This window comes from Thamnophis elegans, chromosome 1 (genome assembly GCF_009769535.1).
Source record: "Thamnophis elegans isolate rThaEle1 chromosome 1, rThaEle1.pri, whole genome shotgun sequence".
Taxonomy (NCBI): Eukaryota; Metazoa; Chordata; class Lepidosauria; order Squamata; family Colubridae; genus Thamnophis; species Thamnophis elegans.
The window spans coordinates 160310946-160326878 of record NC_045541.1 but is presented as its reverse complement, the minus strand read 5'-3'; the positions used below and the strand labels follow the sequence as shown (position 1 = coordinate 160326878).

The following is a 15933-nucleotide window of genomic DNA, read 5'->3' as shown; positions in this document are numbered from 1 at the left end:
TCAACAAACGAGCCCCACCCACCATCAAGGCCATTACAACAGGAAATAACAATGGACACACAGCCAGCACCAATCAGCACCAATCTACCAATCATGATACAACCATACAACCAATCATTCACTTACTGAAACAAAGTCAACACTCCATACATTGTTATGTATGTATGTATGTATGTATGTATGTATGTATGTATGTATGACACTTGAACTCTCTGTGCCTTCTATCCAAGATGCTTCTTATAATAGAAGGTCACCAGAGTTTGAAACTCTAATAACCTTTCACTGAGACAATTCTGCAGCTGGGAAATTTAATAAGTTTTTGAGAGGATTCTCCCTTTAAATACTCCTCGGACATTTCAGTTGACATAAAGTGGAGCAGCTCATGCATGGATGGTAAATGCCATGAACATACATCTAGTATCTGTGCTGTGAACTCTACATGGGTTGCCAGAAGAATTCCAACTACAATTTAAAATGTTGATTTTAATATAGCAAGCCCTGTATGGCTTAGAACAGTAGTTTTCAAACTTAGCAATGCAAAGATGTGTCAACTCAGTCAACATCTTAAATTTGAAAATCTTAAATTTGAAAATCTCTGGCTTACAGCCCTGGCATATCCAGAGGTATATTACCACCACTTTCTACAACTAGAACTGACCAGTCCAATAAACCACAAAAACAGGTTGGTAATCTGAAGGGCCAACCAAGACTAGGAGGAAATCCTTTTCACTATCACCCTGGTGAAATAGTTTAACATTGGACATTCCAGGTTAAAATAGAGCACTTTTTAATTACCTAGGATAGCACCTTTGGAATTATATGTTCCAGATAATTGTGAATATTCTCCTTACAGTTGTATGTATGAAGATTAGCGACCAAAAACCTTCAGAAGTGGATGGCATACAAATGAAGAAAATATATTAATATTGTACTATGGGTTTGTTTGTTTATTATAAACCACTGATAGTTACGTGAGTGCAACAGTATGAAAATCAAATAATGTCCCGATATTGCAAATTGCTACCAGTTCAATAAGAGGGTAACTCTATTAAATTTCTGCTGAAGAACAATCATTTTCTGATTACCAGTACTAAGCCCTAGCAAGCCCTAATGAATTCTGTGCAATGGATGTATAGTTTTCCCTTTATGGAAAAGAATAACTACTAAGCAATATAACTTTAAAAATGTTTAACTTTATTAAACTGGTTTCATTTATACCCTAAAATTGTTTTTCCAAACTGAATATGTTACTTTGGGTCATCACACATCTGTATAAACATATCACCAACATTCTGAGGACTGATTTGGAGTAAACATTCTGTATATTTAAGTCACATTTTATATGTTATAAAATTTTATACATATAACTTAATTGCATCCAAAACTATAATCCTTAAGATACATTCTTGGTTTAAGTTATTCAGATAAGGGCACCAGAACACTGAAATGGAAACAAGTACAAATTTTATATACATTGCCTTTACTTTAGCTTCTGTGTGTGAATACTAGTGCAAAGGAGTTGTGACATTGTAAAAACCTGCATTGGCCCTGCAAACCCATTTCAATCCACATGCAATACTCTTAAAGTGCTATCTTGTCTCTGACTTTAATAATGGAGCCAACCTAATTCAAGAATCTATTGGGAACTTCGGTTCAGATCTGGCTCCATAGAATCTACAATCTGAGCTGTCAATGGGAAGAAAACAACTGCAGTTTGTCTGGAAGAAGAAAAACAAGTATTGAGTAAAGAAAGAAAATGTGTTCTTCTGACTGCATTTATAGTTCAGGCATTTATAGTGATTGTGTCTGAGTAGCCCTTACATTTTTTGAGGAGTTCCCATTTTTCTCTCTGTTATAAACAAATCATTATAGACACTTAGAGCAAAGTTGTTTTCTAGAAACACTGACTTTGCAAACTAAAACTTAATGAAAGAGGCAATGCAGTCTCAGTGTTATTTCTGTAGATAGCTGTGAATTTCCAGTTTTCAGAAGAGATTAAATAAACCTGAAAACATAGTGAGCAAACAGAAAGCTGAGAAGAAAAAAATAGCTTACTACATTCAGTGTATACTGTCCAGATATTTTAAGGTGCCAAAGAACATTTACCATTAGTTTTCATCTCTCTCAGGTTTCCACTAAATCTTAAAAAAAAATTTAAAGCCACTGAATACCCAAATATTTCCTTCGTCTGATTGTCATTAGTAATTAAGGATCTTAACTAAGGTTGTCGTCAAATTCAGAGAAAAAGTTCCAGTTGATAACCATCACTAAGCTATGTGGGAATTATAGTGCAAGGTCCTCTTGATTAATTGCATCAAGAAGCATTAGGAATACAAATCCCATTCACCATAGGATAGATAAATATTCATAACTTCCTGGAATGTCCCAGGTCTTAAGAATGAGATTTCCACACAAGAACATGAATGGGACACCTAACTCTAGTTTTAAAACAGGTTGGGGTAGCTCATCTATCAGCACTTAAAAAGCCATTTGAGGAAATAAACCATATTTGCTGATCCCCTAGACTTTTTAGTCACCACTGAAATGTTCAAATATACAGTTGTAGTATTGTGAGGATTAAGAGAAGGAAGGATGAACTGCAAGGATAAGAAGTCCTATTACTGTGGAAAATATGGATTTTCTTGGAATCGGGATGGAGTGCTCTGGCATCTTCCAATGCCTTCTGTGCTGCTTGAGTAAAGTTAACATCTCCTGAAGTCATCACATCAAAGACACATGACTGGAAATAGATGTCTTCAACTGGTAGCTTCTCCTTACATAGCAGACGAGCTTTCTTTCTGGTCAGACTGCCTTTTGGACGACAGCAGTTATGTATAGAGATGCGCTGGCTGAGAAAGCATCCTGACATACACAACTGGAGATCCTGTTCATCTGTGAAGGAGGTTGCTATCTCCTTAGCTATCCGGATGGAGAAGGACAGGTGCTTCCCTACCTGGCGCACAGCAATGGTGGTACCAATGTATGTTGCTTGGATTGTTATGTGCTGTCCAGGTATATGCTCATGAATGGTTAAGCTATTCCCTCCAGGTTTCTCACCACCATTCACTGAACCATCTGCAAATGCTACTGGCAGGTTGTCCATTTCTGCCTGGTAGACCTTCTCTTCAATGCACTCTTTCATGTTTTTAAATATAATGGTAAGCTGCAAAGGAATAATAGCTTTAAAATACAAGGGATAGTTCAGATAGCTAACTTCTCTAAGAGCCATTCAATGACCAGTTCATATATTACCATCCAAAGGGAACACACATCAAGTTAAAATCTTTTCCTCTTTTTTAGAGGAAAAACAAAAACTATTCATCAGGTAGGAGTGAAGTCTAAAATTAGCTAAGATGCTTTTTCGTATGTAACTGAAGAAAAAGGAGTAACACACATACATATTACCCCTTATCAGGAGACCTGATCAACTTAACTGCCATGCTTATCCAAAACCACAACCTTGCCTGAGAATTATAGTGGTGGATTCTATACTACAGAAGAGAGACAAATTAGGGGTCTTCAACAGCAGCAGTGCCCTCCCCCAAATACGAAAAGGTCCAGTTTACCAATGGCAGAACATACTGTAATTCAGAGCTGAAAAAAGCAGAAAGCATACAACTTCTTGTGGGATTTCTGGAAAAACAAAGGAGCGTAAGAAGATAAACTCCTTCTTCCATTATGTATTGATACTAACCTGCTTCCAGGGATGTTCCTTCACCAACTATAGTAAAGTTCATTGGCTCTTCAGAGCAAATTGGTTCAGATATCTGGAAGTATTGCCTTATCTGGGGAATCTCCAAGCTTTCAACCAGAGATGGGATAGTCCTAGCTATTTAACTAAAGGTGACTGAGCTATCTTAGGAATAATGACAACTTCTCTGATCCAGTCAAACCACTGGAACTCCAATAATGTTAAAGATAAAGGTAAATGTTCCCCTTGCACATATTTGTGCTAGTCATTCACGACTCTAGTGGGCCGTGCTCATCTCCGTTTCAAAGCGGAAGAGCCAGCGCTGTCGAAGACAACCTCATGGTCATGTGGCTGGCATGACTAAACACCGAAGGCACACAGAACGCTGTTACCTTCCCACCAAAGGTGGTTCCTATTTTTCTACTTGCATTTTTACATGCTTTCAAACTGCTAGGTTGGCAGAAGCTGGGACAAGTCAAGGGAGCTCACTCCATTAAGCGGCACTAGGGATTCGAACCGCTGAACTGCCAATCTTTCTGATCAACAAGCTCAGCATCTTAGCCACTGAGCCACCATGTCGCTTTGCAATAATGTTAGATCCTTGCAAATACTGGGAATTATATAAGAAATTCTGCATTAGTGATAGGAGCTGATATTGGACCCAGTATGCCAGCAATATTCACGTCAGTTATACACCCACTACTTAGATTCAATTTCCTGATTGGAGAGGGCAAAGAAAGGCACCAGATAAGAAAAGGCTCAAACACCTTCCTGAATTGTCAGAGGAAAACTTTGATAAGATTATAGCTGGGATTATATATAGGTAATCAATTTACTGCCATAATTGAACACAACACTTCTATTGCTAAACAAGATCGTTGTAAAGTAAATTTTGCCACATTTTACAACCTTTCTTAAGTGAATTGCCCTAGTTGTTAAGTTACTAACGATTGTTAAGTGAATCAGGCTTCCCTATTAATTTTGCTTGTCAGAAGATCACAAAAGTTTATCACATGACTTCAGAACACTGCAACTGTCATAAATACGGGTCAGCTGCCAAGCCCCTGAATTTTGATCATGTGGGGATGCTGCAATGGTTGTAAGTGTGAAAAATGGCCATAAGTTATTTTTTTCAGTGCCATTGTAACTTCAAACAGTCACTAAATGAACTGTTATAAAGTCCAGGATGACCTGTACTGCATAACACCATAATGTAGATTTTGACAATCTGATATAATCCAGTTGCTACAGTTTCACCTTTACCATCGTCCAAGATTAAAAAGAAAAAAAAATGCAAATCACACCAGCCAAATCAGCTATTTTTCCAGCATTTTCTCCGCTTGTTGGGAATTCTCAAATGGGATGCTGGGGGGGATGAAATACATTCACCCTGTTGGTTGCCCAACCCCCAATATAAAAGAATGTAAGTCTACCTTGCCAATTCCAGTGACGTTTGATCCTTTAATGATAGGATAACTAGTGGCTTGCACAAATAAATTGTTGTTGTCCAGAAGTGGCCAGGAGCCTTCAACTCGGCAAGTGTGGAACTCATCGCTGACAGTCCGGACATGAGGATCCCCAAAGACAGCACAATACTGGTATGTGGGGGACTGGCCATGTTTGTGGATAAAACTTTTCTCATAGTCACAGGTGTCTGTGGATGGGAAATAATCATGTTTGTTAGGTGACAGTGCTGGAGGTTTGGGCACTGTGGTTGGCAAGTCCCTGGAACAGTTGTTCTGAATTATGAGGTCTTCAATGACATAAACAGCAGTGTGGTATGCCAAGTCCCCGCGACAAGTGCGGGATGTCCTCCGGGTGCAGCTGGAGTAGTCCCTCAAGGCATTACAGTAGGCAGTGCTCCTTTCAGAGTCATGCATGTCTGCTGTGGCTTCTATAAATTCAGAATTACAGCGTGAAATCTTGCATTGGGAATCAACTGTACCAAGGGAAATCAAAAGAAACCATTAGAAATAAGACTGTAGATTCATCCTTCAACATCATTTGCAAAGTTGCAGGAATTTCCTCCCTAATACTTGACTAGCAATTTCATAAGCAAAGCCTGGTCACCTGGCCCCAAAGTTTCCAACTCTTTTAAAATGTCCACTGGAATTGGGCAGCCAATACATTTAAATAAATAATAAAGATCTAGATAACACGGGCTCTGAATACAACAGAGAATGCCTCCTGCATAAATTCCTCAAGTCAGAAAGAAGTAATTCACTCTGTATTCACTCTTCATTGCTGTCTATTTTTCTGGAACTTTTTTGTGTTTCCCCATATCCATCCCTGCATATCTCTGTTGGAGATCACAGGATATTTTTCCCCCATTTTTAGCAATAAAGCTATTGGAGAACATCCCAGTCAGGAGGACAAAATCAAACAAGGAATTTGCATGGACTCATTACATAAACACAAGAGGGCAAGGTCCCTCTACCCCATGACTTTGAACCTAATTTTCCCAGTGTGTGAAGATGCCTGTAAAATAGATATAGAACAATAAAGTAACTAGTTTGAACTCTGCATGTGGGGGTCTGGTTCTTCATGTCTGACAAAAGCATTTCTACATATGAGAGGCCTTCTCCAAGTTGGTTCTCTTCAGACATAATGATTCCAACTTCCATAAATCTCCAGTCACTATTAGCCAAACTGGCTGGAAAGTTATAAGCACAACCATCCAATTAAGAAGACCTCCATACAGGGTCAGGAATATCAGGACTTCTCTAGACCACTGATGGCTAACCTTTTTGTCCTCACATGCTTAAATTGTACGTGCACAACAGCGCATGCATGCCCATACCCACAGTGCCCCGCCCCTGCGCATGACCCCCCTGCACTTCCCCTCCTTCCATGTTCCCCTTGCACATGCACGTGACCCCACCACTGTGCCCCATTTTGAGGCTAGTAGGCCTCCCTGAAGCCTCCTGAAACCAAAAGCGGAGTGCAGAGTGCTCCCCCCTTGTGCATGCAGGTACATCTCCCGCATTTATGGCAGAGACCTGAAACTCAGTTGGCCGTCGGGAGGTGTGCACATATGCACCATGGAGCTGAGCTGAGTGATGGCTTGTGTGCCCACAGAGAGGGCTCTATGTGCCACCTATGGCACGCATGCCATAGGTTTGCCATCACAGCTCTAGACCATTAGAATGGCACTCCTTAGGATAATGATATTTTATAGAATTTTTATAACAAATTATCCAGAAGATCCGAAATGGAAGGAGGCTCTTTTAGAAAACAAAGCAAGGCACTCATAAATCCAAATGCTTCAAACAAAACCAAAAACAAGACTTGTATCCTTTGACTATTACAGCAGAAAATTGATGGTACAATCTCTATTTTGAGACAAAAATGCATGAAAACTGTAGCTTCAAGCTTATCCCACCCTCCAAAAAACAAATAAAAAATCCAGCCCTCATTTTTCATGGGTGTTTTGCTTGATTCGAATAAAGGTTGTCCAGGGACAGAGGCAATAGAGTCTCAGTAAGACCGTCAATGAGAACAACAATATGTCAAGCTAATATGTTTGGGGTTTTTTGCTGAGTGAAGTTTGGATGGAGAACAGTTTAATTCAGCAGTAGAGAAAGACTCTAATTTAGAACTAACCCTCCCCCCAAGATAACTTAGAAGCCAATCTCTTACCATGTTTATATAATAGGAGGAGGACCAGCAGTTTAATGAAGAAGCTTGGATTCATTAAGTAAAGTGGATTCATGCAGCAGGCTGATAGCCTTCTTTTGAACCATTCAGTCATTTTGGAAGTTGATCATTCAAGTGTATCTTCACCTTTTCTTTCCAATGGTTTGCTGTAAATAAACAAAGACTGAAATAAATCTTGTCCAGTTTTATGCCACACAATCTGACCTCCTGGATCATTGTTGTCCTCAGTTTTTTTAATCTGTAGCTCTTGTTTTGAATTCTGTTAGGGAGAAAAAAAATGTCACAATGAAATCATTCTTTTTTGGTAGTGTTCTGAGACAATCATACTTTTATGAAGGCAATTCTTACCTGAAGTAATTAATTGGAAGGCACAGTTACCAAAGGTTTCTTTTTCAAACCAGTGGCTAGCTTAGAAATCTCTGTTTTGCAGTTTAGTGAAGTATTTCAGATTCTTCTCATCTCTTAGCAGTCCTCTCTCTGGTGACTTGAAATGTGCTCCAATATAAAAAAGTCCTTTGCAACAAGCTATTCCTTTGGAGGGTTTCACTTTTCAGCCAAGATGGAAGATTCTTGACTTAAACAAAACAAGGTAGAGGAAGATATGTTCTTCCTCTTTTATCCAGCCCCAACATCAATCAAAGCAGAACGTGGAAGATTTCAGGCTGGCAAACCACCATCAAAACTGTGAGCAATCATTCACACAACAATGTCTTTGTCCACCTTTTGGTGAGCCAGCTAGTTGCAGGTATATTTTGCCTTACTCTCTGATGAGCTTCCATTGGTCTCTTGTTCAAGAGCACTGCAGCAAACAAGGAGTATCTTCTTTCACTGTCCAGTAAACTATTTCCTCCATTCCTACTGTCCAGGGTTGATTTTATGAGGACCCAGTGACAATCTACACATCCCAATCACATTTGTGTGCTACTGTGCTACTTTCACTAAAGTCAATAAACTATGGCGAGACTTTGCCCCTGTTTCCAAACTTGGTTTGAATAGTTAATGATCAACCAGTTGATACAATATCTGCATACAATATCCCTATAACAAGATAACAGAACCCCAAAATATTTAACATTTCACAATAGGTAGCAAGTTTCAGAGAAAGACCCTTGAGTCACCATTGAATCACTGAAAATCCCTCCCATAACAGGCCCAAGAGCTGGCCTGTGTATCTCAGTTTGCAGCATCAATTCAAATAGGAACAACAATTCATTCCTCATCAGTTCCATTCATTCCTAATCAGTTCAGTTAATGATCTAGGGGCTGACTTCTCATAGCATACTAACTTTGTTTAAGGTGGGTTACCCAAGAGCTGTGACTTCGTTGTACAAAGCCATGTCATTTGGTTAGCTTACCATTCCACATATTGCATAAGCTCTGATAAATGGGTTAATTCAGTGATTAACTTCAGCAAGGTTACTGAACTAACCCACTTTCTGAGTTTACACAGTATTGAATGATAAGATAATCAAATGGGATGGGTTTGCATAACAGAGACTTGTAGTTGTGTGGAGGGAAAAATTATAGAATAGATAGTACACTGCCCTAAGTTTCTGGAAGAAAGGCAGACTAGAAATATAATAAATAATCATTTTACCCACCTTTGCTCTTAAAGAGCTGTGGTGGCACAGTGGTTAGAGTGCAGGCTACTTCTGCTGACTGCCAGCTGCCTGCAATTTGGCAGTTCAAATCTCATCAGGCTCAAGATTGACTCAGCCTTCCATCCTTCCAAGGTGGGTAAAATGAGGACTCAAATATGCTGACTCTGTAAACTGCTTAGAGAGGGCTGTAAAGCTGTATATAAGTCTAAGTGCTATTGCTATTGCTAAAGAGAAAATACTCCAAGCCTGCAAGTACTTTGAAGACTTACAATGTACACATGTAATTGAAAAGAGATAGCACAAGCCACAGCTCTTGAGTCACCTTTTTCATATTTCTCAGATCTTCTTCCTCATTATTATGACTCCTATAAATTAGCAGCTTGGTTTTCTGCTGTCTTGAAGAAGGAAACATGTGAGAACTATTAATGCAAATTCTAAAATGGGGATAACACAGTTTAAAGGAAAATACCATCAATTCCATCTCAAGTCCTGCCTTATCCAGACAAGGCCCTGCCTATCTTGTGGTTCTCAATCCTCCCAATGTTCCATGTGGCCATTGGCTACCAAATGGTTGTCAATCCTGAGTTACATGAATCAGACCATTATTTCTTCTTCACCAAAGGAACAGTTTAGCAGAACATGAGCTCAGCTTTTTAGAGGTGTCCACACTGAGCAGGTAGAAGACTGGTTCACATAATTAAATATGTTTTATTTCTCTTCAAAGGATTCTGAAAGAAGCAGATTATCTGAACCCATTACAGTCAGGTTTCAGGCCAGGGGACATCATTGACTGCATTTGTTGATGAAGTTAAGCAGTCTGTCCTTGGAAGTAGTCTTCTCTTTTATGGTGATTGCCTTATAGAACTGCCTTCCCCAAGTGATACACATGGCCTCAAACCCTGCTGGCCTTCAGGAACACTCTGGGCCCAGGATGCTGATTCCTCCACCTAGTGCAGTGTTTCTCAACCTTGGCAACTTGAAGATGTCCGGACTTCAACTCCCAGAATTCCCCAGCCAGCAATCAGCAAAGGTACAGCTGATATGTTCTGCTGACTGAAAATGGGTTGACAACGATTCAGCTGAGCAATAGAGAAGAGTTCCAAGTCACACATTCAAAAATGGGTTTCCTAGAGGTGGGCTGCTGCCTGTTCAGACTGGTTTGGACCAGTTCAGGTGAACCGATAGTTCCAACCACCGTCTGGGCCCACCCAACTGCCCTGGCACTAGCCTGTCCTATTTATCTCACTCTCTGGCTTTGTTCCCAATCCACGAAGCCCAGCTGATTGCCACGCCTCACCTTCTCTACTCACCAAATCTGCCTGACAAGATTTGCTGTGTGTTTGAAGCGGGGGGGGGATCCTGCCAGTTCTAACCTCTTCTATAGAAGAGGTTCCACAAATCTACAGTGCCGTTTGGAACCGGTTCCAGCTCCCCCCCCCCCCGCCCATCTGCACATCATCAAGATGAAGAGCGAGAGGAGGAATTCTGGGAGTTGAAGTCCACAAGTCTTAAAGCTTTCAAGTTTGAATACCCCTGGGGTTTTTTTTCTAAAGGGTTAAGGGTGCAAGGGTCTTGTAACTAGACAGCTTTAATACTTGCGTGCTTCAAATGCCAGAGTTTCTGAGCCAACATTTTGGTTGCTAAGCAAGGGCATTGTTAAGTGAGTTTCACCACATTTTACAAGTTGGCCACGCCCACCCAGTCACATGACTGCCAAGCCACTCCTACCCGGTCACATGGCTGGCAACCCACTCCCACAAAGCAGGCCACACCTACAGAAGAGGTTCTAAAAAAATTGAAACCCACCACTGGTTTGAAGCCACACAAATGCGTGGAAGGCGTGCAGCGAGCGAAGTGAGCATTCACATGCGCACCCTCATATTTCCAGGGAACCGGTTGTTAACGTACGTGCAGCCAAGTAGTTTCAATGGCTCTTAAATCAGATTGGATAGAGACACAATAAACCTAATCTGCAGAGACTGGTTTGGCAGAAAAAGAACCCAAAGAGGTGACAAAAAGGGCAGTACAGCTAGTCCTTGACTTACAACCATTCATTTAGTGATATTTTGAAGTTACAATAGCACTGCAAAAATTGATTTATGACCGATTTTGCAACCGTTGCAGGATCCCCATGGGCACATGATCAATATTTGGAGGCTTGGCAACTGGCATGCATTTATGATGGTTGCAGTATCCTGGGGTCATGTGATCACCGTCTGACAAGCAAAGTCAATGGGGAAGGCAGATTCACATTGCTAACTTAACAACTGCAGTGATTCACTCAACCACTGTGGCAAGAAAGGTTGTAAAATGGGGGCAAAATTCACTGAACAATTACTTTGCTTAGTAACAGAAATTTTTGGCTCAATTGTGGTTGCAAGTCGATGACTACTTGTACCTGATGATACCCAGAGAATAACAGAGAATATGGACAATATTTCCCATTGGTAAAAGAACATTTTAGCAGAATTCTCAATGATGCCTATATGCCACAGTGCTTCTTTGGGCATTTTGCTTCTATAAGCACAAAAAGAAGTTTAACTCTCCCATGAAGAAAAACCTTTACAACAGCTTCCATCAAATAAAGTGTGGAATCTATATGAAATGAAAACTGAAGTCTCACACAGCTATTACTTTAAAAAGAACTCTGAAAACCAAAGACGCAAACTGTATTTTTGCCTCTCTTAAATAACAAGACAATACATTTACCACTTTATCAGAATTCCCTATGAACTCCATGATTATCTTTTAGTAAGAAAAAAAAATTGCATTTTGCTTATGTCTGTATTCTTCTTTCTGTAAAGTTTTACGGATAGCGTAATGTTAACAAAACTTCCTCTGTCCTTTGGCAACTTTGATTTGATATGAGAGCTTTTTCATTATCATAAGTTTCCCAAACTTTTTTCAGAGATTTTATGTTAGCATAGCAGCTCTTTCCCCAAAATCTAGCAATAATAGATTCTGCTGCAAGCAGCAAAAATGCCAAGATAGTTTAAAACATCTTAGCTTTTCCTGCGTCCTGAATGAGTGAAGAAATACTAATGGGATTGTCTATGGCTTAAGATGTTCGGTGTGGTGGGTGGAAAAAGCTACACTCTAAAAGAAAGTCAGAATTTATCATGTACTACCACATGCATTAATACAACTCTGAATTTCCACTTTTTTCAGCTAGCACTAGGCTGCTTAATATAAATAAATCGCATTTGAAGCACTGGTCATGGCCATCTACATAAAATGATTTCATTTGCATTTCCCCTTACTTTTTCAATCCTTCCTCAAATTTTGCCTTCTCTGTAAAGTTTATAGGAACCCTGTAGTTTCCATCTCCTGTTGAAACAAAGCCTAACTTAAGTACTTAATAAGGTGCATATTTTTATTCTGTTCTTCTCTTCTTTTGCTACAATCTTCCCCAGTTTGTACTCCCTAAGATGCATGGGCTACGATCAGGGCCGGATTCCACTTATGAGGCCCTTTCACCTCCCATTTTTAAGTTTGTAATACATCAAGAGACAATAAAATACATCATTACTGTGATATATATCAATATATATCAATATATATAGCTGGCCTCCCAACGGAGGGCGGCTCTGCTCTGCGGCAAAGGCAGCGAGGCCAGCCGCCTCCCCTGCTGCGCTCAGCTGCCCGGCTCGGCCCCCTCGCCCTCACCTGCTTGGCCTCTGGTGGGCTCCACGTCGACGGAGCGGCTACTGGGAGCGGCCATGCCTCTTGCCCAACTGCTGGTGCCGGGAACGTGGGTGGGCTCCCCAACTGCCGCGGCGCTGGAACAATCTTAACCAATACATTTTTATGTTTGTTTATTAGTCATATGCATAGAATTTCTCCTTATTTTCGGTTCAGTGTTTTAGTGTTCACTGTTTTTAGAATAGTGTAATTTTAATTTTGCTAACAATTTGAATGTAGGCCCCTCTTGATCTTGAGGCCCTAGGCTGAAGCCTAGTTAGCCTATAGGAAAATCCGGCCCTGGCTACGATATCTCCCAGCAATAGTTACAGTTGTTTAATGACCAACAGTTCCATAACTGTTCGAACTTAAAATGGTGCTGAACAAGTGGTAATTATGACTGGTCCTTGAAGCTCTGGCCACTGCAGCACCCTGCCAGTCACATGATTATGATTTGTGATCTTCCCTGCCAGCATTCCACAAACAAAGTCAATGGGGAAGCCAGCAGGAAGTCAGATTTCACTTGAGGTCATTTAAAAACCAGTAGAGTCCTCACTTAACTACATGGTCCTTTCTTAACCATAGTAACCAGGGACTGCTTGGTGGTCATATGATGTCCTGTTTTTTATCCACATTGCTTAGCTATGGAAATTCTGATCCCAATTACTGTCTATAGAGATTCTCAGTCATTCAGGTCAGCTTCTTGGATAAGAAGCGAAACATCTTCAAAGAAAAGCCAGAAAGTCCAGTTGCCTCTTGAAAAAAGTACTTTTGGAATCCCAATTACTGTTATTAAATGAGGACTACCTGTATTGGCGAGAAAAGTGTAGAAGTCAATGCCCATGTTTCTGAGGAGCACTCAAATTTAGAGAAAGCTGCCTTTATTACAAAGATGTCCTGTGGCTGCAATGCTCAATATTTTCAACCATTCCTAGACTGATTAAAAATTCAGGAAGTTATAATACCAAATTCATATGGAGGATACCAGAAAGGGAGAGGAATTGACTTTAAAGGCCATAATGTGATAATGATAGAGAACCCCAGTTACAAGTAAAAGTTCTTATTTCAGTCCATTGCACAAATGTAACAAAGAAAATAAATCTTATTTGAAATCATGGATGATTATCACAAGCCAATAGTCCTTTAGAGAAGGATGTGTATTTTTTCAGGTGATTTTGATTTAAAAACATTGAAATATTTCCAGAGATGTTGCATGTGCCAAAAAAGCAATAATTTTTGAAAGTGAGCTGGCCAAAATCTTATGAGGTCTTGCAGGTAACTGCTTTCTGATATACTATTTTTATTCATTTATTTTCTTTAAGATTTGGAGGTCCCTGGGAGCCACCTGCCAAAGTCATGGGCACTGTTAGTGCCTAGGGTGCCATGATGCCAACCATCATTTTGGATTCCAAGTACGACTTCTCCAGTGTATGAGACATCTTTAATTGTCTCTTAATTCTCCAGAAATGTTGGGGGAAATCTGAATACTTTTTAAATATAAATTACAGTGAATCATATTGAACCATTTCTTATTTGCTTCAGACTGCAGCTTCAACAATTCCCAGTGACCACTGCCAATTACAACAAATTTTAGGAGCTCTCCACAACCCCCACCCCACCCCCATGTAGAGGATAGTCCTATTGCTGACCTTCACTCTACACTTTATTTTTTTATTTATTTACATATTATATTATTATTTCCCATCCTTATTAGTAGTTCAAAATTCAAATTATTTTCCTAGCGGTTCTGTGGGTGTAGCTTGGAGGACATGGCAGGGGACCCCACCCCATTCTGGGGCCAGCCAGAGGTGGTATTTGCCAGTTCTCCGAATGACTCAGTGTTTCTGCTACCAGTTCTCCAGAGAACCTGTCAGAACCTGCTTAATTTCACCCCTGAATTCAAGGCAGTGAAGATGCCGAACATTTCTTCCACCTCCTATTTTCCTCACAACAAGAACCCTGTGAGATACGTACGTTGGGCTGAGAGAGAGATTGACCGTCCCAAAGGCATCGAGGAAGCTTTCATGCCTAAGGCCAGACTAGTGCTCACAGCAGAGGTGGGTTCCTAATGGTTCAGAACGGTTCGGTCGAACCGGTAGTAACTTGGCGGCCTGGGTTGCTGGAAGCAGCAGCAACCCAGGCCTGCCATGCCCCCAGTTCTCCTACAACACCGCCATCTTGATTTTTGGTTCTGTGCATGCGCAGAACAATTTTCATTACCAAAATGTATTTTTTTCCCTTTTTTAGCATTTCGCACATGCATAGACCTTTCTAGGTGCAAATGCACACATGTGCAGAGCATTTTTTCCCATGCCGAATATTTTGGGCGCCGAACCAGCAGTAATGCCGGCAGCAATCCACCCCTGGCTTCACAGTCTCCCCATTTCTGACCAGGTGCCTTAGGTCACTATTACCTAACAAGCCCTTTTGTAGTTATATGGCAAGAAAGCTACCACAATCAAATCCTGATTTTCCAATATAGTTTTCCCTCTTTCTCTGCCTAGAGAAGCCATTTAAAAAAAGCTACAGTGAACTACAACAGTGGATGCTACCAGATATCAGCAGTTGTGATCATCACTTTTCTATAGAAGGATTTAAAGAGGACCTTGCTGGAGTTTTGTTTAGCAAATGCAGCTAAACACAAAGAAGGTACCCGTTGAAGAACCCTTTAGATCTACCACAGCCGCTGCAGTGGATGAGCGCAGGTTCCTTTGCAATTAATGAATTCTCCCACTCAATATTTTCATGTTGTTTTTCACAAGCCATCTGTTTGGCTGTCATGCTGGAGTCTTTCTCTCTTTTTCTTTCCTGAGCAAAGCAAAAGATTACGCTGAATGACTAATGTTATTGACAAAAGTGTGTCTGTGGGATGTGTGTTTGTATGTGTGTGTGTGTGAAAGAGAGAGAGAGAGGCAGGGGATGTTGGGTTTAAGAGTGCCGATTCGATTAAATCAAAACACGGTGCGATGTGCCAGAGTTTTACTGATGAAAACAGATGAAATAAATGCAAACTGATTTTCTATTATATGCCTTTAATACAGCTTGATTAAACAAGGAGGGAAGATGGCTGGAGCTCAAATAATGCAACAACTAACTGCATATGTGCATTTGAAAGACCTAGGGGTGGTAAGTGGTGCAGAGAATAAGAGAATAAGATTACAGGTAGTCCTTGACTTATAACAATTCTTTTAGTGACTCTTCAAAGTTCCAATGTCAATGGAAAAAGTGACATGATCGTTTTTCTTATGATTGTGGCAGTATCCCCATAGTCACATGGTCGAAATTTCATGTTTATGATGGTGG

The 15933-nt window shown here is 40.4% G+C and overlaps 1 protein-coding gene across 2 annotated transcripts; it reads right to left on the bottom strand.

The window, feature by feature from the left end:
- Nucleotides 1–1173: 1173 nt before the first annotated feature.
- On the bottom strand, nt 1174–8291 carry LOC116522307 (hemojuvelin-like). Of its 2 annotated transcripts, none has more exons than XM_032237154.1 (4): nt 7697–8291; nt 7331–7607; nt 5125–5630; nt 1174–3163 (listed from the first exon to the last, which is right to left on the bottom strand). In XM_032237154.1, exons 2-4 carry the CDS (start codon nt 7440–7442, stop codon nt 2549–2551), a joined length of 1233 nt encoding a protein of 410 aa, XP_032093045.1. In that variant the 5' UTR covers nt 7443–7607; nt 7697–8291; the 3' UTR covers nt 1174–2548. The 2 variants fall into 2 exon arrangements, with proteins under 2 accessions (XP_032093045.1, XP_032093055.1); XM_032237164.1 differs by having other exon boundaries at nt 7331–7494.
- Nucleotides 8292–15933: the final 7642 nt, after the last annotated feature.